Here is a 21,442-nt window from a genome sequence, read left to right on the forward strand (position 1 = left end):
AAAAGTTAGATTTAAGTAAGTAGAAAATGGAGCAAATGCAGGGCATTGGGGGGGGGGGGGGATTACTTTTCTTTCTTTGTGCATGCATAAAATCCTATCAATGCACCATTAGTAAAAATGAAAAGAGAAACATTGAAACTAAACTCCAAATTTAGCTCTCACACAAGTTTATCTCCCAGGATATCTCATATGTAACTTATCCTCTTAAATTAACCTATTTAACTCATTTATTTTACAAAGAACAGAAAAAACTTGTTAACCATACAGCTTCCCATAATTTTTATAAGCCAACAGTTATCATCCTATATGGATAAAACATTCGGAATTTCAGTTTATTGTTTCCTACATAAACTTTTATTTCTTCTTGAGTTCACATAGAAGAAAGACTAACATAAAAACTGCTCTCTATATGGCAGCAACATAAATCAACTCTACCAGCAACCCAAATCACATAATAAATCAAACTCTTCCACCAACCCAAATCACATAAAAACCTTATCAACAGTTTCATCACTTCAGAACAACTATGCCTTCTATATGAAAGCTTCTAAAGAAATAACTAAAAGCATATCAACTATCTGAAATCACTTATCAGATCAGATTGAGAATCCTAAGTAAAATAAACATCACTGAGCCTATTTCTACATGAACTGTTAAGTAATAAAGTTCCTTTCAGTTTTAATGAAATAAATCATGTATGAATTAATTACTACAATAAAAAGTTTTATCTCTCTTTTAAAGAACATCATCACTCAGTCTTCCATTTCTAACCTTTCTTCTAATTTCTGTTAAGTCTTAATATATTGAAGATATGGAAACCTCACAATTTTCTTCTGCTTTGTCCCTTTACTTCCTTTTGAACAAATGAACACTAAGCAACATCCTACAATGTTCTTTTCACTTCGACACAGGCTTGGAAATATAACAGAGCAACTTTCACTTCAGTCCGCTATTATGCACAGCTATTATTCGAAATGACAATAAATTTTCTTTTTATTGTGGACAAGTTTATTTATTTTTAACTTCAAAATGAAACAAGAAGAATTTATAACACTCTTAATTTCACAGGATTTAATGATGATGATGTGAGTTCATTTAATCACTTTCAATAATGCAAAAAGTAACCTTTGCTTCTCTTGTCAATGACAAACAACATAACAAATCATCTCGATACAAACAGCACCCAAGTGTTGAAATGTTGAAAACAACATTTCAACACATGACAGTTCTCATGCAAAATGATAATTAACTTCTAACAACTACCTTAAATATATTTAGTTTACTTCTAAGCAAGACTTCAGCAGTCAAAAATTAAAATTTCAGAATTATGTCTTGCTTATGGCATAAAAAAAAAAAAAATGACTAACAACTTGACAAATAATACTGCATTAATAATTTCTTGACTTAATTCATTTTTATATTTTGAATTTGTGGGATATCTGAATTCCAATACAGATATCCTCTTCTTCTTCTTCTTCTCTTCCGTCTAAGACAGGTTGAGTCTTCTCTTGAGCAGGATCTTCCAGTCTTCTCTATTCCTTGCTGTTCGAAAAAGTTCCTTATATGTTCTTTATTGATTTCAGCCAGGTAATTCTTGGTCTTCCAGGTCTTCTTTTTTCAGTTGGAAAAGTACTGATTAGGACGTTAGCAAGTCTGTCTGCATCCATGCGTACAGTGTGTCCAAACCATCTCAGTTGTTGTTTTCTAATTTTTTCTATTATTGTCTTTTTATACGATAGTTCTTGTCTGACTGTGATATTTGTTTTCTTTTCTATCCAACTTGTTCTATTTATTTTTCTTAAGCATTTCATTTCAAATGCCAGCAGTTTTTTCTCCTCTCTTTTTTTAACTGTCCACGCTTCTGCTCCATAGATGACTGTTGGTATAATTATTGCTTCATATAGTTTGATTTTGGCTTGTTAAGATATCTTGTTTGTTTTCCAGATTTTCTGTAATTTTCCCATGGTGGTCCATCCTATCGCTATTCTGTGTTTGATTGTTTTGAGTTCATCTATTGTTTCTGTTAGTTTTGATCCAAGGTATATGAAGTTGTCTACTTGTTCTAATTGTTCTCCGTTTAGGGTGGCTGAGATGGTAGTTCTGTTCCTCCCTATTTTCATCACTTTTATCTTTTGTATATTTATTGTCATGTCATATGTTTTACAGGTTTCATTTAGCTTGATGATCAACTTTTGTAGTTCATTTGGGGTTCTTGCAAGAAGGACGAGATCATCTGCATATTTGATATTATTTATGTTTAAACCGTTGACATTGATTCCAGGCTCATTGTCTATTGCTTTCTTTACAACTTCTTCTGGATATATGTTGAATAGGCATGGGGATAATGGGCATCCTTGCATTACTCCTTTTTGGATCTCTATGGGTTCTGTTGTGAGTGTGTCCTTTTTAATTAGTGCATTTGTCTTAGAGTAATATTTTATCAAAAACTGTATTATATATTTGTCTATTGCTTTTTCTAGTAGAATTTTGAGAAGGATTTCTCTGTTGATGTTATCGAAAGCTTGTTTAAAGTCCACAAAACAACAATATAGTTCTTTATGGTCTTCCCAGCTGAGTTCTGCTAGTTGGTGCAATGTGAAAATTTGGTCTATTGTTGAATAGTTTCCTCGGAAACCAGCTTGTTCTATGCCTATCATTTCTTCGTAGGTGTTTTTTAATCTATTTTGTATAATTCTCATGAATATTTTATAGGTGTGAGGGAGTAAACTGATTGGTCTGTAATTTCTGCAGTCTCTTTTGTCTCCTTTCTTGTATATTGGGATGATCTTTCCAGTTCTCCAGTCATCTGGGATCTCTCCTGTTTGTAGTATTTTATTGAATAGGGTTGTTAAATATTCTATTGATATGCTGCCTCCATATGACCACAGTTCAGTAGGGATAGGATCAATGCCTGGTGCTTTATTGTTTTTCATCTGTTTTATTGCGTATCTAACTTCTTCTTGTAAAATTTTTGGGTGATCATTATTTTCTTCTATTGTTGGCATTGTAGTTTTGTTTCCTTGGTGGAATATAGTCTAAAAATGGTTTGACCAGATTTTTCTTATATATTCAATATTCCCGGTTTCAGTCATCTTGTTGTTCATCATTGTTACTGCTTTTGCTGAGAATTCCTTTGTAATTTCTCTTACAGTATCATGGAAGACTTTTAGGTTGTTTTGTTGGTATGCTTCTCATTTCTTAGTTTTTTCTTCTAACCATTTTTCTTTGGCTTTTTTGCATAGGTTATCAACTTCATTTTTTAGTGCTCTGTATTTTTCTCTATTCTCTTCATTGTTTTGTTGGTTTACAAGTATCTTGGCCTCTCTTTTCTCTTCTATGGTAGCTATGATTTCTTGGGTTATCCACTGTTTGTTTATTTTGGGTTTGAAACCTAGAGTGTGTTTAGCAATTGATAACACTGTTTCTTTTCCTTCTTCCCAGAATTTTCCGCTGTTCTGTAAGATGGAGGGTTTTAATTTCAAGCACATCTGTTCTAAAAATCGACTTCTGCTTGAGCTATCTTTTAGTTTTGATAGGTTGATGTTTTCTTCTTTTCTGATATTATTTTTCCTGTTGAATTTTATCTTCACTTTGGCAGTTAATATTTCGTGGTCAGTGTCAAAATCAAAACTTCTTAATGTTTGTACATTATTTACTGATCTTTTCCATTGTTTGTTTATGATGATATAGTCTATGCAGTTCTTTATATTACCATCTGGGGATGTCCATGTATATTTATTATTAGAGCGTTGATAGAACAATGTGTTTGTAATCATTAGATCATTTGCTTTACAGAAGTGGAGTAATTGTTCTCCTCTGTCGTTAAGCTCTCCATATCCAAATTTCCCCATCACATCTTTTTTGTCTGCTGTGAACTGTCCTATTTTAGCATTAAAATCTCCCATCACTATCATAAGTTCTCTATTTTTGTGATTATCTATTTCCTGTTGTAGTTCTTCATAGAAATTTTCTATTTCTTCCTCTGAATGGTTACTGTCTGGTGCATATATTTGGATTATTTTAATTGTTTGACCTTTTTCTTTTGCTTGAAGTTTGGCTGTTATTATTCTAGGAGACACTGGGTTTATTTCAATTACTGAGTGTGTAAATTTCTTTTCAATTAGTAATGCAACTCCTTCTCTGTGTATGTTATCTTTTTTTCCTGAGAAGTACAGTCTTCCTTCTGGTAAATCCATGAATCCATCTCCGCACCAATGTGTCTCTGATAAACCTAAAATACTCCATTTCAGTCTTTTTAAATTTTCCTGGACTAATTGTAATTTTCCAGGTCAGTATAGTGATCTTATGTTGAGGGTGGCTACATGTTTCACATCCTTGGCTGACCACATTGCTGATTTCTCACCTACTCTATGTGGTCTTTGAGTAGGCGCGTCGGTTGTCCCATACGCAGTAGCACTATCTTGGTTTGTAGACTTTCTCCTGCTCATGAAAGTTACTGGCATAATAATGTAGCCAGCTTGCCATGCCTCTGCTACATCCTTTGGTCCACGGCTCTTTATTCTTTATTCAGAGCAATCAATTTGGGTTTCCCCCATCTGCCACCCGGGGGACGTGCCTGGTAGGAGTGTGGTCTCCCCCAGATATCCTCACAGGAGTGTAAACAGCACAAAAGGAAAAAGAAACAGGAAGGTTTAGGAAAAGAATAATCAATAATCAACAGTGCCTCTGTATGGCACAATTAGAACAGTGGAAAATTGCAACCTTCAATGGGCTCAATTCTCGTCGTGACCAGGTGAATCCTCATATGGGCTTTTTCAACTGAAGGTGAGTTAATTGATCTCGTACAAAGGTAGCAGGATATTTTCTCCTGGAAACTCTGGTTTTTCATCCTGCGAACAAACAAATAGGCCTTCAGAACACAAGCAATTTACAGACAAAAAATACTGTTGTTGGTAATGATGGGAGGTAGATGATGCTGATGGTAGTAGTAGAAGAGAGGGTGAGATGTATTTAGAGAAGCAGAGTAGAGTGCCCTCCTGTGGTGAGTCCTTGGACTCCCTGGAAGTACCATGTAATAATAGTAATAGTAATAAGAAGGTCAATGTGGAGGAAAGAAGAGTAATGGGTAAGAGTGAGAATAGGAAATGAAAGAGCAACAGGCATAAAAGTTGATGGTGATGTGCAAGATGTATAATTAGTAAAAAAAAAAAAAAAATACTATAGTGTGATTCAATTATTTAAAATTTGCAAAGAGTGTATACAAGAAATTATCAAACAAGGTAAGGCATCACTGGTTAATGTCTGTCAACTGTGTGTATTTTTTCAGGTTGTCTGTTCTGAGAGAGAGGAAATCCTGCAATTTTCGGTTGAAAAGTACCTGCCACTACTAGTCTTAGGAATAATCAATACAATTTACAGGATATGCTGTAGTGAGAGGGAAGTTGAAACTAAATGGGATAAATTGATAAAAGGGAATATTAGTTTCTTTTAAACAGAGAACTATAGTTGATTGTTGTTACAATGAAAAAAAAAAAAAAAATAGAGACCAAAGGAATAATTTATTATACAGTCAACACACTATAGCAACACTTTTTATATTTGTAATATTTAAACACATACATATCATGGGTGAAAACAGACAACTTGCTGTATCTAACATCATTAGCATACTTCACAATCAGACACTTGTGGTTGGCCACTTGGTATCTTTTCAAGCGTCGAATGAGTTCAGTCCTAGAATAAGTAAAAAAAAAAGTTTCTTTCATATTCTTCCAACTCAATTATCGAAATAATCTACATATTATTATTATTATTATTAAGGAGTCTGACTCACTGCAGGAGGCCACTTGACATTACACAACATTACATGATTCACCATTGTGTATTCAAGCTCAAGTGCTAAGAAGATATTTCATGACATCGAAAGTGCAAAGGATAAAATGTTGGAAGCTGATCCAAACTTAGAAAAGACTATGACAATTTGCCAAGGCATAGAAAAGATGCTTGCTCCATATTGTAAGTTATAAAACAAGAAAAAGCAAGCACTATTCAAACTACTGTTGATAAGTTTTACAAAGAAAGAGACACTTTAATTCTCAATGTTTCTAATGTTTTAAATTTTAGTGCACTAAATATTAGTTTTACTATTTTTTTTTTTTTCATTTCCCTATTCATTTATAACTGACAGTAATAGAGTTTTTAATATTTTGGCAAAAGTTTTTAAAGGTCATGGAACAACTGTAATTTTTCCCATTAATTATTAATATTGCTTTGCATGGTTTCGGTTTGCAATGCCATTTTTAAGGCTCCGCGCTACCATGAAAGCGAGGACTGCCTGCATTTCCAAAGTTTCAACACATATTTGGATTTAAAATAAGGTTGAAACTTTAATATCCCCTATTTCTATTTATTTGATATCTCTGAAATGAAGCTTTTTTTTTTTTTTGATAATTACTATTACGCACTGAGAGTTCATCTTATGAAAAATACAACTCTATGACATAGGATTGCTTTTGTTAATTAAATGAAGGTTTTTGCTCTCTTAAGATTTCAACCTGGTCTCTAAAGAGAACCAACCAGTTCAAAATAGCTGTGAGGCCATTGAAGTTATTACCACATTATCAAAAAATACTAAAAAGTGAATATAAGGACACCTGGGCAGCACTCATGCTTTAAGTGGTACAAGCCAAGCAAATTCAATGTTGAAGACTGTATTCTCATAAGCTCTCTGTCAAAATGTCTAAACTTTCAAAGGTTCTATGAGGGTGGTCTGAAAAGTTTTCAGCCTAGCAATGAAAAAACGAATTTATAATTTCAAAATTATTTTTATTTTTCAACATAATCTCAATTATTTATTCCAGCGCCATTATCCTGTCCATGTAGTGGTTCTCAGTAAGATCAGCAAAATACCCCTCTACAGCTGCAATCACCTCTTGATTCGAAGAAAAATGCTGAAGAGTGAGGAAGAATTTTCTTTTTGGGAAGAGAGAGAAGTCAGAAAGAGTCAAATCTTGGAAATAGGGTGGATGTTCCAACAATTCATAGTGCAGATCCCTTAGTTTTCCAATTGCAAAAAACTTTCTTGGGCAGGTGCCTTGTCCTGATGAAAGATGATTTTTTTCTCCTGCAAACCAGGCCATTTTTCATGAATTTTTTCATCTAGTCTGGTTAAAACATTGGAATAATATTCCTTTGTTATTGTTTTACCCTTTTCAAGATAATTAATAAACCTTCAGCATCTCAAAACACTGATGCCATGACTTTTCCTGCTGATGGAACCGATTTAGTCTTCTTTGGAGCTGAACAATCGGCTTCTGTCCACTGTTTTGACTGCTGTTTGGATTCTGGTGCGTAATGGTGAACCCAAGTCTCATCCATAGTAGTAGTAGTAAATCACTGAACAAAATCAGTTTTATTCTTGTTAAAACACTCCAAGCACTGTTCAGAGATTTTCGTGCGAGTGCGTTTTTTGATCTGTTGTGAGCAAGCCGGGCACCCATCTTACCAAAGCTTTTTCATTTGCAATTCTTCATGCAAAATATATCCTACACGTTCTTTTGAAATGCCTATAGTCTCAGCAATTTCACACAATTTGCATCACCAGTCATTCAATACCGTATCGTGCACTTGTTCAATGATTTCTGGTGTTGTTACACTTTTTGGACGTCCTTCACATGGATCATTTTCAAGGCTGTTACGGCAGCCCATTTCTTAATTGTCAAAAACGAAGTGCCCACAAACATGAACTTCAAATGAATTTCTTCTGCCGTTAACCCTTCTTTTACAAAGAATTTTATAACTGCACGATAATCAATTTTATCCATTTCAAGGGATACAGACAACAATTTTGCTTCAGACAGCTGTATAAAACAAATTACTTGATACAATGAATCGCAATTTCACATGGATGTTTATAACAGATGTACCAACTTAGATAAAAAAAAAAACTTGCCGATAGTGTTGCCATCTAGTTGGCAAAGAAATTTCCAGACCACCCTCGTACATATATTGAGCTTTGAAATACAGTGGTATCTCGCTAATCCGAACCTCTTTAGTCCGAACCATCCAGTAATCCGAACTGCGGATTGAAAGAAAAATTTTTTTATTTATGACGTATTATTATTTTGTGTACTATTTTTTTAATAATTATTATTTTAACTATTATTATTTATTTTATTATTATTACAGTACAGTATAACTACGGTGATACACAAAAAGAGGAAATTCAAAATGTGCATAATTTGGTTAAAAATATAAATCCAGATATTGAAATTTCTCAAACAGATATTATGGAATGGATTAAAGGTAGAACCGAAAGTGAAATCGAAATGAAATCAGATGCTGAAATTATAAATATCATGCTATAGAATGAATTAGATGACGATAAAGAACTTGAAGAAAAAAAAGTAAAACATGAAGGGCAGCTGATAGTTTTAATGTGTGTATAAAATGGGCTAAGCAGAATGATACGCCATTCCACAAAATTTTATTGCTGATGCAGTTCCGAGAAGAAACATTCGAAAAAGTTTAGCTTCCAAGAAGCCAAAGAAAATCAGTGACTTTTTTACAAAGAAATCAAAAAACTTTTTTTTGTGTTGTGTACCAGAAAGTGATATTTTTATGCAAATTAATTTATGTACTGAACTGCGCAATTTTATTAAATCAGAATCCTCAACAATACAGATATATACAAACTAAATGTTTTACTAAAATAAACTTGTGTGCTGTATTAATTTTTATTTTTTTACATTACAGTACAGTAGCTTTTTTTCTATCAGTTACATCATTTATTTACAGAATTAAATTGATGTACCATTAGAATCTGATTATTTTTGTCTTAAACGCTAGTTATTGTTGTCTCTTGGGGGAAAATTCGTTAATCCGAACTTTTCGCTTGGTGAAGATAGTATGCATAGACAAATAGACGCAATGAGTGGAAGGAGGGTAATAATTATTATGGGGGATTTCAACTATGGTAACATTGGTTGGAAGGAGGAGAGAACACATGGGAGGAAGGAATAGGATTTTATGCAGTTATTAAGTTATAACTACCTGAGACAGCATTGTTAAATCTTGAATGAAAGGTTTAAATTGTCATAAAATATTTCATTTGGGATTTAACTAGGATACAAATAAATTTTCCTAAAGAAGTACTTGTATGTAGGTATAAATGAAATTGTAAATAACATATTAGTCCTTTGTTTTGTGAATTCCTCTGTTTTGCTATATTGTTACTGTCCTAAGTATAACAGAAAGGAATCGGATTTTTGTGAGAATTAGATCGAAGTTCACATTGAAATAATCGGCTTAAAGACATAACCTGAGGTAGTCGCGAGACATCCACATGGATATGTCGAGGAGAAGACAATACCGAGAGCAAGGGACTTAGGTGCAGAGCAGAATCAGTGACATAGGGGAAGAGCAGAAACATGGGGTATAAGAAGCTTAGCGGCGTGGGCTCGAGGCTCTTTTTTCTCTTCATCTCCCTTTGGCTTTCGGGTACCGGGAGAAGCGGCACGAGTGGTCAGGAGGGACGATGGTCAGCAGCGGCTAAGAGCGACCAGGCGGTGGTCCAGTCCAGGCATATCTACGGTAAAGCTAGACAGTCAGCGAGAACTGAAGCTTCATGCCGAATCACGAGGACCTGTCCAGGCAGAGCAGTCTCGCCGGCATCGGCAAGAGGGCGATTCGTGAGCGTAATCACTAGAGGGTCATATCTGAAGACAACAGGCTGTAGAATGAGGTAACAAGCCACGTGCTCACAAAGGACTGATCGGGAGAAAATACCAGCACGAACCAGATGGTCGGTAATGTAAAATCTTTCTAGTTCCATTGTATTCTGAACTAAGCGGAAGTGCAGAAAAGTGCTGATATATTATGTGATAGGACTTGATAAATAGTAACGGGACTCTAGTACTTAACCTATCGATAAATAAATGTAACTCTAAAAGTGCATAGTAGTAGAGTTTGACTTTGAATTGTCGAGGTATGCCATTGTCTGTTAGCCTCAGATGAATGAGATAATCGCTAGTTTAATTGTGTTACATGATTAGAAGCAGGACAACTTAAATTTGATGTTGTCTCTTATTGTGATGTATTGATTGTAGATCTATTTTGCCTAGTTAATAATTGTTACGTGCAAGTGCAATTCAGTTTAGTTAAGTGAACCTTGGATTAATGTATATCGAGCTAAAGAATGAATAAACATTCATGTTTTCTTTACCTTATAAAGTTGCCTGATCTCTGAAATCAATGAACCACTCATTAAAATCAGAACCTGTATGAATTATATGCGGGGGATTGGCTACGACTGCATGTAGAATAAGTTGTTAAGGATTTGTAATTGGGATTGCTGTTTGCTAGATTCTAGAATCATAAAATAGTCTGTGTGTTAACTCCATGACAAGGAGATTTCTCTTGTATAGGAAATAAGATGGCACAGCATTATCAAACAATTTTTTCTTAATTCTGAAAGGGAGTTAATTCAAAATTTTGCATTCAAAGAGGCTTGACTCTAGCCCGACTCTTTGTCTGCTGAGCTTTGCACTCATAACCAACTGAAGGAACAGCCACCGAAGGGAATAGGAATTAGCTAAAGCGGATTATAGTAGTAGAGGAGTCAAGGATAGATAAATTACTGTGCAGAAAGGTACTTCTATTTTCGAATGGAGTTGAGTAAGGATAAGGGAGAGGAATTCTAGCATACCTAGAAACACTTAAACATAAGAAAACAAATAACAGTGAAAACTAACAGCATGTAATGGAATATACTAGGGGTTCAAGAGTGCTTGACCTAGTAATTGCATCTGGGAATTTGACTGTAATAAATATGACCACGTTGCCACCAATTGGTATGAGTGATCATAAGGTCTTGACCTGGGAGATGGCTAAATTTGTGGAATTTTCAATTAAGAAAGGGTACATGTGGAATTACCGGTCTGGTAATAATGACAAGCTTAGTAGATTGCTTGGTTCAGTGCCATGGCATGTAAAACTGCAAGGTCTGGAGGTTGATAGTGCATGGGAAGCGGTAAAGAAGCGTTTGAAGGAGGTAATGGCTGATTGTATACCTAGAGTCCAGATAGTAAATCGAGTAGGGGTTAAATGGATGAATAACACCATCAAGCTTGAGCTGCAAAAAAAGAAACAACTGTGTGAGGGAATTTAAGGAGAAAGGTGACCTGCAGGCCCATGAACGGTATGAAGCAGGCCAGAAGGGTAACGAGTGTGGCAAGACAAGCAAAAGCGAATTATGAAAGGAAATTAGCCATGCAAGCTAAAGAGAATCCCAAACAGTTTTTTCGATATGCTGCAAGTAAAAGAAAAAATGTATATGGCAGAATGATTTTAAGGAATGCCGATGGTAGGGAGGTAACTGAATCAGTTGATAGAGTTGAATTACTGAGCGAGCAATTTGCAGGAGTATATCATCCAGGTGGTGATATTGCAGGAATGAAGGAACCAATAGCTTAAATGGGAATTGAATAGTATATTCAATTCCCATTGGAAGTGAATAGTATATTACAAAACCTTAATGTGAATACATCTGTGGGATTGGATGGCATACCAGCTCGGGTCTTACGTGAAGCGACTAGAGAACTGTCAGTGCCCTTGACCATTTTGTTTATTTTAAGTCTCAATTAGTCCCGAGGGGGTGGAAAGAGGGGGGAAATAGTTCCACTGCATAAAGGAGGTTCCAAGACTGCTGTTGCAAATTACCGTCCGATCAGCATATCAGGAGTCGTTGTCAAGGCTTTGGAGAAAGTAGTCAAGAGAAAAATACAGGAATGGATAGATGAAAATGGGATACCGTATGGGGGACAGCATCGTTTTGTGAAGGGTAGATCATGCCTCACTAACTTGATCACGTTTCATAACACAGTGACGGCCGAACTGGTTAAGGGTAATGGGTTTACAGTGATACTGCTGGACCTTGCCAAGGCCTTTGACAGGATACCACATGAAATTCTAATCAGTAAACTGCAGCATATGGGGATGGATATAGGGTTAGTGAGATGGATAGGAGGGTGGTTGATGGAGAGATATCAGAGAGTAGTTTATTCAGGAATAGAGTCCAAAAGATGGCCTGTGACTAGTGGTGTGCCGCAGGGTTCTGTTCTTGGACCACTACTATTTAATTTGTTCATTAATGATATAGGAAAGAATCTGAGAGAAATTGTTCATTTGTTTGCTAATTATGCAAAGTTGGGTAGAGCAATTGTGAATGCACATGATGTCAAAATTTTGCAGGATGATTTGGATAGATTTGAGGACTGGGCTAAGGAGAATGGATGTCAATTTAATGTGGCAGTGTAAGGTTATGCATTTTGGGGTGAAAAGATTAGCAGCAGTATTTCACATTGATGGAACTGTGCTCCAGGAGATTGACAAGGCCGGGGATTTGAGAGTGTTGGTGGAAAGGGAGTTGAAGTTTAGGGGGCACATTGCAAAAGTGGCTAAATCAGCTCATCAAATCACTTGGTTACTGAAGAATACTTTGACGAGCAGAGACAAGCATGTTAGTGTTCCTCTGTATCGAGCCTTGATAAGACCCCATCTTGACAACTGTGCCCAGATCTGGGCACCAGGGTTTCTTCTCGATGGGGAGGATCCAGAGGCGAGTGACCAAGATGATAGCAGGTCTATGGAATGAACCTTATGAGAACAGGTTGAAGATTTGTGGGTTGCAGAAATTAGTTGATAGGCAGAAAAGGGACGATATAATTGAGACATTCAAATTACTGAAGGGTTTCTATAAGATTAATTCAGAGGATATTTTTCAGAATAGGACTGGTGGTGGGAGGACTAGGGGCCATCCATGGAAACTGGGCAAGAGTGTGGTTAGCAAGGGTGTTAGAACTAGGTTTATTACTTGGAGAGTGGTGAATGAGTGGAATAAGCTGCCAGAGTCTGTTGTGGGTGCCATGACTGTGAATGAGGTCAAGGCAAAGTATGATAGATACTGTGTGGATGTTGAATAGTTGTTCTTGACATGATGTTTAGGGCTTCCCTCCATGAGTCTAAGGACTCCTTGGAGTTGCCTGTAATAATAATAATAATTTCCTCTACAATCACAGTTTACACAGAATACGTCTAGTGTTTAAAGATCCTGCTCCATAACTAATTTAATAAAAAATAAAAATAACCTTCAACATTCAAAAGCAGATAAAATATTTTTTCAAAGTATTATGAACTATAAAAAAAAAATAAATAAATAAATAAACCTTAAGTACTCTGCAATGTTATGCCAAGAGAACTATATGTAAAATGTAAACTAGTGAGACAAACTCATCAATTCCAAAACTAAAAGTAAACTTTTCATAAATCTTTTTTTCTTTGTTATGATAATCACACTCATAAAAAGTTGTTAGCATATTAGTACTGTGGATAGGCTGAGGGATAAGGTCATCTAGGAACCACAGACCAAATATGATATTTTTATAAAATACTTTCACTTCCATATTTTTGCCATACTGTTTAAGACCACCTTACTGATAATAAACAGTTGATAGGCTAATAATCAACAATGAAACTCATCTATCACAAAAACCAATATAAAGTGAGATTCAAATAGAACCCATAATTAAATTTAATGGAATAAATGAGGGTGCTCGTGAGGCAATAGTAGCGGCGGTGTGTAAGAAGTGCTCCGGATTCAGATAAGTTATTGTTGAAATAATTAATTGTATATGAATGATTGTTTGAGTAAGAGCTGCTATAAAAGTTGTGTGCTACTAGCATTATTAGTGTGTGGGATATTTGATATTTGATTACAAATTCGTTGGTTTTGGCCCTTAGAGTAGTAACATGCAGAGGAAAGATGGAGGCGACTTTGTCAGTGCATGACTTTAACTTAGACTTCAGTCGTTTCGTGAAGTGCAAGGTGTGCTGCATGTATTTTTTTTTATTACATAGATAGTTTGTGGATATTTAGGGCTGATGGAAGGAGGGTATGTGCGAAGTATGAGCTAAACAAGGATTTGATGGATATGAGTGCTAATATGAATTTGATGACAGAAAGTGTTAGTAGCGAGAATGTCATGGGAAGAATGAGTGTTCGTTCGAAAGAGAAGCATGGTGTGAAAGAAAGACAAAAAATTGTTAAGAAAGCATTGAAAAAGAAAATTAATGATTTGAAAACTGTAATGGATGGTAAAAAGAACAAACGCGAGGCGAATGTGGCGGAAGGAAACAAAATTGAGAGAATGAAAGAAACCGGAAATAGCATAATGAAAGGATCGAAGGTGGGAAAAATGGAAAGAATGAATGAAAGTGAAAGTTGGACGCATGGACTGAAAGTATAGAAACTCAAAAGGATGAATGAGAGTGAAAGTGTGAAGCGGGAGTCGAGAGTTCGAAAATTAGAAAGACTGAATGATAGAGAGAATGTGACGCGAGATTGGAAAGTTGAATTGGGTTGGATGAGGCAAGAGATGAAATGGATGCGGAGTGAAATTAAGAAAATTCGGGTGAAAACGATTAAAACAAATCAAGTAGATATGAAAGAGTTAACGAAAGACGAGTGAGTGGCGTTGCATGGCGACTCTATTATTAAAGGTGTGCTGGATGAGAGGATGCATAAGGTATGTTTTCCAGGCAGTAAAATGAGTAGTGATTGAGGCATTCGATATGAGGAGGGAGCGAGCAAAGGAGCTGATGGTTTTAATAGGTTCGAATAACTAGACAGAGGACAAAGAGCATGTCAAAATGGATATCAGGAGGCTGTTTAGATGGATAAAAGAGAATAGTGTGACAGGAAGGGTAGTAAGCGTGTTGCATAGGTATGACTGTGGTGAGATGAGGTGGAGAGCAAGGATTATGAATGGTATGCTGACTGAAATGTGTGAGGAGAGGGGGAGTACAATTTGTTAATGTGTGGAATGAGTTTGAAGAATGAAGTGAACTCTATGGGAGCAATGGACTGCATCTGAGTGGTTATCGTGTGAATCATTTGGAGAGACTGTTGCTGGAAGGTAGAGAAGTGAGTATAGAAAATGAATCAGATCAAGTGGAAAGTGATGCGGAAGAGCAGGAGAGTGCGAGAGGAGAGATTGAAGAGATGGTTATGAATGAGGAAGTAAGTGGCATGAGTATGGAAAATGAGAAAATGGATGTGCAAGATGAACAGGGAAATGGTAAGGTTCAGGGTAGACAGGGGTAAACAGCGTGAGAAAGATGGGTGCTCCAAGAGGATGTGAGAGCATGTGTAGACAGGAAAGGAATGGGATGACCTGGAATTAAGAGGAACAGTTGGAATTGAAGAGGGTTCTAAAATGAATAAGCAGAAAGAGAAATGGCCCCGGTCGAGTATGGAGAGATCACATCGAATGAGTGTTATCAGTGGAATTAGCTGTAGATCCAGAAATGAGCTGTTGTGTTTATATGTAAATGCTAGAAGTGTAAGATACAAGACAGATGAAATGATTGCACTAATTGAGTCTATTCACCCAAAAATTGTTGGAATAAGTGAGACATGGTTAGATGAGGATGACATCCTGACATGAATAGAGATGGAAGAATATGATATGTTTTGTGAGGATAGAAGGGATAAAAAGGGAGGGGGAGTGCTATTGATGACAGAGAAAAAGTTATGTCTATATAGAGTAGAGATGCAAGAGGGAAATAGTGCTAGTGGTTTTGAGGCAGTATGGTGTGAGATAGAGGTGAATGGAATGAAATATTTGGTTGGATGTTGTTATAGACCAGGAAATATGGATGGTAGTGACTATGAAATAAATAATCAAATTAGCCAAGCAAATAAGAAAAGAGTGATCATTATGGGCGATTATAATTATGACAATATAGACTGAAGAGTCCACGCGGCATATGGCTTTGCACTTTCCAACCATATGCCTCGGGAAGGAGTGTCCTAGGTTCGATTCCTGTTGACGAATTGAGGAGCATAAGGATCTTTCTCAGCCATAGCCAAGTTAGCTGGTCTTGGGCATGGACAGCAGGGTTTTTTCCACCAGTTTATCTGGGGGTTTTCATCCCGCAAGCAGGCAAACCAGTCCCGTGAACACACAGGCTACAGTCATTAAAAATACGGCAAGGAAGGCAATGGGAAACCACCTTGCGTAATTATCTCCCTAGTAATCAGCTGCAAGCCACAGAATCAGATCAAATAGACTGGAATGATGAGATAGCAACTGGAAGTAAAGAAATGAGTTTCTTGGGGTTTTGAGGGATAACTACCTCAGACAGTATGTAACAGAGGGCACACGAGGATTGAGGCTCTTGGATTTGATCATCTCATCAGAGGATGTAATTATAAATGAAGTGTCAAATCACCCGCCAGTTGGTGAGAGTGAAAGTGAGGTGATTACCTGGGTGGTTGCCAGCAGTGTGAGGACCTCTGTAAGAAAAGGGTATATGTGGAACTACAAGGGGGGGGGGGGGGTGATTATGACAAGCTCAGGAGAGAGAGAGAGCTTGCAGGTGTAGCATGGAATGAGGAGTTAGCTGGAAAAGAGATCAATGCAGCTTGGGGGATTTTCAAAAACTATCTAGTAGATGCAATGTCTAAATGTATTCCAAGGGTGGGAAGGTTAACTAAGGTAGGTGTGAAATGGACGAATAAAGTGATTAAGTATGCGATACAGAGATAAAGGGCGTTATGGAGGCAGCATTAGAGAAGTGGAAATAACCAATTCCATGAGGACTTGGTTGGTAAGGGCAGCTAAAGAGAGGTACGAACAGCAGTTAGCTAATGAAGCTCAAAAGGAGTTCTTTTGATATGTAGCCGGCAAAAGAAAGAATGATTATGGAAGGATGACATTGATTGAAGAAAATGGTATAAAAACAGCTGTTGCAGAAGGTGTGGTGGAGATATTTAATGAGCAGTTCATAAAGGTCTTTCAATCTTGTGAATGTCACTTCATGGAGAGACTGAGAGCAGTTGATGACGGGGAAGAGAGACTAACTGTAAGTGAGAAAGAGGTGTATGGAGAGTTGAGCAAACTAGGTGTAAATAAGGGTGTGGGACTTGATAATATATCACAACGCATTCTGAAGAAATGTGCCAGGGAGTTGATGTCGGCCTTGACATATTTTTTAATATGAATCTTGCACTCAGTCAAGTTCGTAAGGAGTGGAAGGAGGTCAAGATTGTGCCACTTCATAAAGGAGATGATAGAACTCAAGCATTAAACTATAGGCCTATCTGTGTCTCAGGTGTTGGAGAAGATTGTGAGAACTAGGATCCAGAATTGGGTTGACAACAATGGTATAATTTTTGATGGACAGCATGGATTTGCTAAAGTGAGGTCATGTTTTAGTAATCTACTTACTTATTACAATAAGGTGACTGCTTCCATGGACAGAGGATAAGGATACACAGTAATATACTTAGATTTTGCAAAGGCATTTGATAGATTACTTCATGATAAATTGATAGTCAAACTGGAGTGAATGGGGTTGGATATTAGATTGATGCATTGGATTGGAGACCGGCTATCTGATAGGTATCAACAAGTTGTGTATGGGTGAGCAATAACCAAGAAAAGGAAAGTTACTAGTGGTGTGCCTCAGGGGTCTGTTTTAGGGCCATTGCTGTTTAACTTGTATATTAATGATATTGGCGAAGATTTGGATGGAGATATTCAGTTGTTTGCAGATGATGCAAAGTTGGGACGAACCATAAAGAGTAGTGAAGATGTTGTGGCCTTACAGGAAGACTTGAATAGATTGAGTGATTGGGCACGGGAATGGGGATGTGAGTTCAATGTTGCAAAATGTAAGGTTTTAAAATTTGGAAAACAGAAATGGGATGCAGAATATATGCTTGGTGAGGATATATTGTCGGAGGTGGAGGAAATATCTGGGTGTGATAGTGGATAAGGATCTGAAATTTAGGGAACACAGCCAAAATTGTGAAGACAACACAAAGGCTTCTGGGAATGATGCGGAGGACACTGATTTGTAGACGTACGGAGATTCTTGTTCCATTGTATGAGGCTTTGATTAGGCCACACACGTACTATTGTGCCCAGATTTGGTCACCAGATTTGGTCACACTGGTTTTCAGGATGAAGAGATGTTGGAGAGGGTCCAGAGGCGACTGACTAAGATAGTTTCTAACTTCTGGAATGTCGAGTAAGAGGAAAGATTAAGAAGATGCAACTTCCAGAGTCTGGTGGACAGGAAGAGGAGGAGGGGACCTACAAGTTATTAATAGATTGTTATAGGATCAATGCTGGAGAGGTTCTACAAAAAATAGTGGAAGATCAGGGGAGAACCAGAGGTATTCCCTGGAAGCTGTATAAGGAGGGTGTGAGTAGGGTAGTGAGAAGCATGTTTTTTTCATGCAGAGTTGTGAATGATTGGAATGCCTTGTCTGAAAGTGTGGTGTCTGCAGAGAATTTGAGTGTGTTTAAAGCATGTTATGATGAGCTGTGTGCTTGATAAAAGGACCTCCTAGATGGGTCTTTGACTCCTTGGGGTCTTGGGTAATAATAATAATAATAAAGTAGAAAGAAATAGTTAAACAACAGATTTAATATTCCAATATTTCGTCTCTGTCATACAGACATCTTCAGGAATACAATATCAAAATTGTAACGACACACACAAACATACAACAATAAATGGAAGAAATTAGACTATTTTGAGCCTAGAGTCCTATGAAAGGCACCCCACTATCTATTTGGTGCCATTGACTAATCTTAGCTGTTGAATGGGATGCCTAAGAACTAAAGATTCACAAATTTCTGGAAGTTTAACACTACCATTTATACTTCATCACAGCAGATTGGGTAAAAAAAAAAAAAAAAAAAAAAAAAAAAATCCAATGTAAAATAAATATACTTGTTGCAGGCATAGACTTCTGTGGCTAATTGGTCCAAAAGACATATTTCGGTGATTATACCACATTTTGTATTATTCAGTTATACAATATACTGAAATAATAATAGTTACCGACAAGTTTCGTAAATCGTAGGATTTACATCTTCATGGGTATATAGTATAACTTAAAGTTTAAACAAGAGAAATTAATAAATACAAATCATAACCGTCTGGCTATTCATAAACTCAAATAACAGAATGCAGATATAAAACATTATTGACGTTGAACAATACTGGACGATGTCACGTCTTCTTGTTCTCGTTCGTACAGTCCGAGCTCAGATTGGGCTCGAACTGTATGAATATACTTAAAATATACTTATGAATATATTTATTTTTAAATATACTTGTGTTAAACTGCTCAAATTTGGGAAACTAATTCTTAGGCTTCTAGCAAATAGCTAAGGCTAGCCAACAGAAACCATAGAGTGGTGCCTTTCATATGACTTTAGGTTCAAAATTGTGTAATTTCTTCCACTTACTGTTATGTGTACAATTCTAATACTGTATTCTTGAAGATGTCTCTTCATCATTATCATCACCACGAACCATGGGCTCACTGCCCGTTGATGTCTGATGCCTGCTTCCAGAGCCATATTCATGGGTGTGCGAACTGTTCGGTGGTACAGGGACCCCCTGCCACCACACAGTTATGTATTTTCTTGATAAAATAAACACCGAATTTTTCATGAAAATACATTAAAATTATACTGATAACGGTGCGTCGTTCTTTCATTGACACTGTACCGTGTTACTGCTCACCCAGTATCTCATGGCTGGAGCCAGACCAGCGGTCTGGCTCTATTGTTCGATGAAATAACATTAGGATAAACAGTAATTGGTATAGGGAATAAATTTTAAGATCGTAGTGCTAGAGCGGTAGTATTTGAAACTAATATATAACAATATTGTACAACATAGTGTTAAATAAGAAAAGTGCATTTTAAAACAGGTGTTTTTAATAATTTTAAGGAGTTTTTTGATTTTAGTTTATGATTTTATGAACAAGTAAGTACATACACGTACTGTCATGGAAATTTTTGTATGTGACATTACTTGCAAAACATCTTAAAAAAATATATTTTATAAACAGGTTTTAGGTTATCCAACATCAGAATTTTTCTTCGATAGCAGTTTTCAATCTATATTAGATTTATTTATTTTCTAATATTATCTATTTTAGATATATTTTATTTATCAGGTAAGTAATTTTGTTTTAATTTATTAACTTATTTTATAATTAAATCTATTGTATTTAATTCTAAAGTATGACTAACCGTGAGAGAGATAATTATGGAAGAAAATACCCAAGTGGGCATGAAAAACGAAAGCGAAAACAAGAAAAAGCGGCTGAGGCATGTCAAAGAAATTCACTGTTTAAATTTATGAAGTTGAACTCATATATTTGTTCAGATACATCAGTTGATAACGGGAGTTCTGAAATAACTACAAACAGTTCTTCGGCTTCAACAATAATTAATAATGAGAGTTCTGAAATACTCAAAGGAAGCAGAGAACATGAAGCATTTGGTCAAACAATGAATATTGAAGATCCTAAAACTGAGACACAAGAGGAAGGTGAACTATTTACTATTGATGATCCAGCAACATGGTCCAAAATTTTGAACAATGCAACACTAACACAAATTGTACAATGTGGTCCACCGTCTCCTCCGACTGAAAATGATTTTCCAAAAGATGACAACAAGAGGTGTTTTTCCACAGCTCACTATGTTAGGGCAATTGCGAAAGGAGAGAAGCAAAACAGAAGATGGCTTGTATATTCAAACTCTGCCAACTCTATTTTTTGTTTTTGTTGCAAATTATTTTATCTAATAATGGCTTTACTGACTGGTGACATGTAAGTGAAAGATTAAAGTCGCACGAACGAAATCCAGTGCACATGAAATGCATGTATTCATGGACACAAATGGAATGTAATTTAAAAAATCACAATACAATTGATCAGGCAAATCAAAATGTCATAAAATTTGAAGCAGAACGGTTAAGAAATGTTTTAAGACGAATAGTAGCAGTAATTCTTTATTTATCCTAACATAATTTAGCTTTTAGAGGTAATATTGATACTTTGAACACAGCCCATAATGGTAATTTTTTAGGAATCATAGAATTAATTGCAGAATTTGATCCACTTTTAAAAGATCATTTAATGCGATGTTCAGGAAAAAAAATTATAGGTAAGAAACAAAATTCGTATCTATCACCCATTGTGTAAAATGAATTAATTGTTGATATAGGAACCAAAATTCAACAAAATATTGTAAATATGATACGACAGGAAAAGTACTATTCAATAATTTCATTAATTTCATTAATATTTAGATTTTTACATATATTTAAAGCAGATATTGAAATTCATGAACACTTTATGACCTTTTTAACAACTAATGATACTACTGGTAAAGGTATACATGAAAATATAAAATCACTTTTTGGATAAATTAAATCTTAAATTGTGAGATTGTAGAGGACAAGGGTATGATAACGGAGTGAATATGAAAGGAGTATATAAGGGAGTCCGTGCTTACATTTTAAATGAAAACGAAAAGGCATTTTATACTCCTTGTGCCTGTCATTATTTAAATTTTATTTTAGGGGATGTTGCTAAATCATCAAT

The 21,442-nt window shown here is 36.0% G+C and overlaps 1 protein-coding gene across 2 annotated transcripts in view; it reads right to left on the reverse strand.

The window, feature by feature from the left end:
- Positions 1-21,442, reverse strand: part of LOC150102896 (thymidine kinase, cytosolic-like) — a 224,501-nt gene that overhangs the window by 116,613 nt on the left and 86,446 nt on the right. For both annotated transcript variants that reach the window (XM_090397539.1, XM_090397540.1), the window contains one exon: positions 5,581-5,694. In XM_090397539.1, the coding sequence (XP_090253665.1) occupies positions 5,581-5,694 (114 nt within the window). The remainder of the gene's footprint in view (positions 1-5,580; positions 5,695-21,442) is intronic.

This window comes from Typopeltis vanoorti, chromosome 9 (assembly GCF_054136105.1).
Source record: "Typopeltis vanoorti isolate ZY-2024b chromosome 9, IOZ_Tvanoo_1.0, whole genome shotgun sequence".
Taxonomy (NCBI): domain Eukaryota; kingdom Metazoa; phylum Arthropoda; class Arachnida; order Uropygi; family Thelyphonidae; genus Typopeltis; species Typopeltis vanoorti.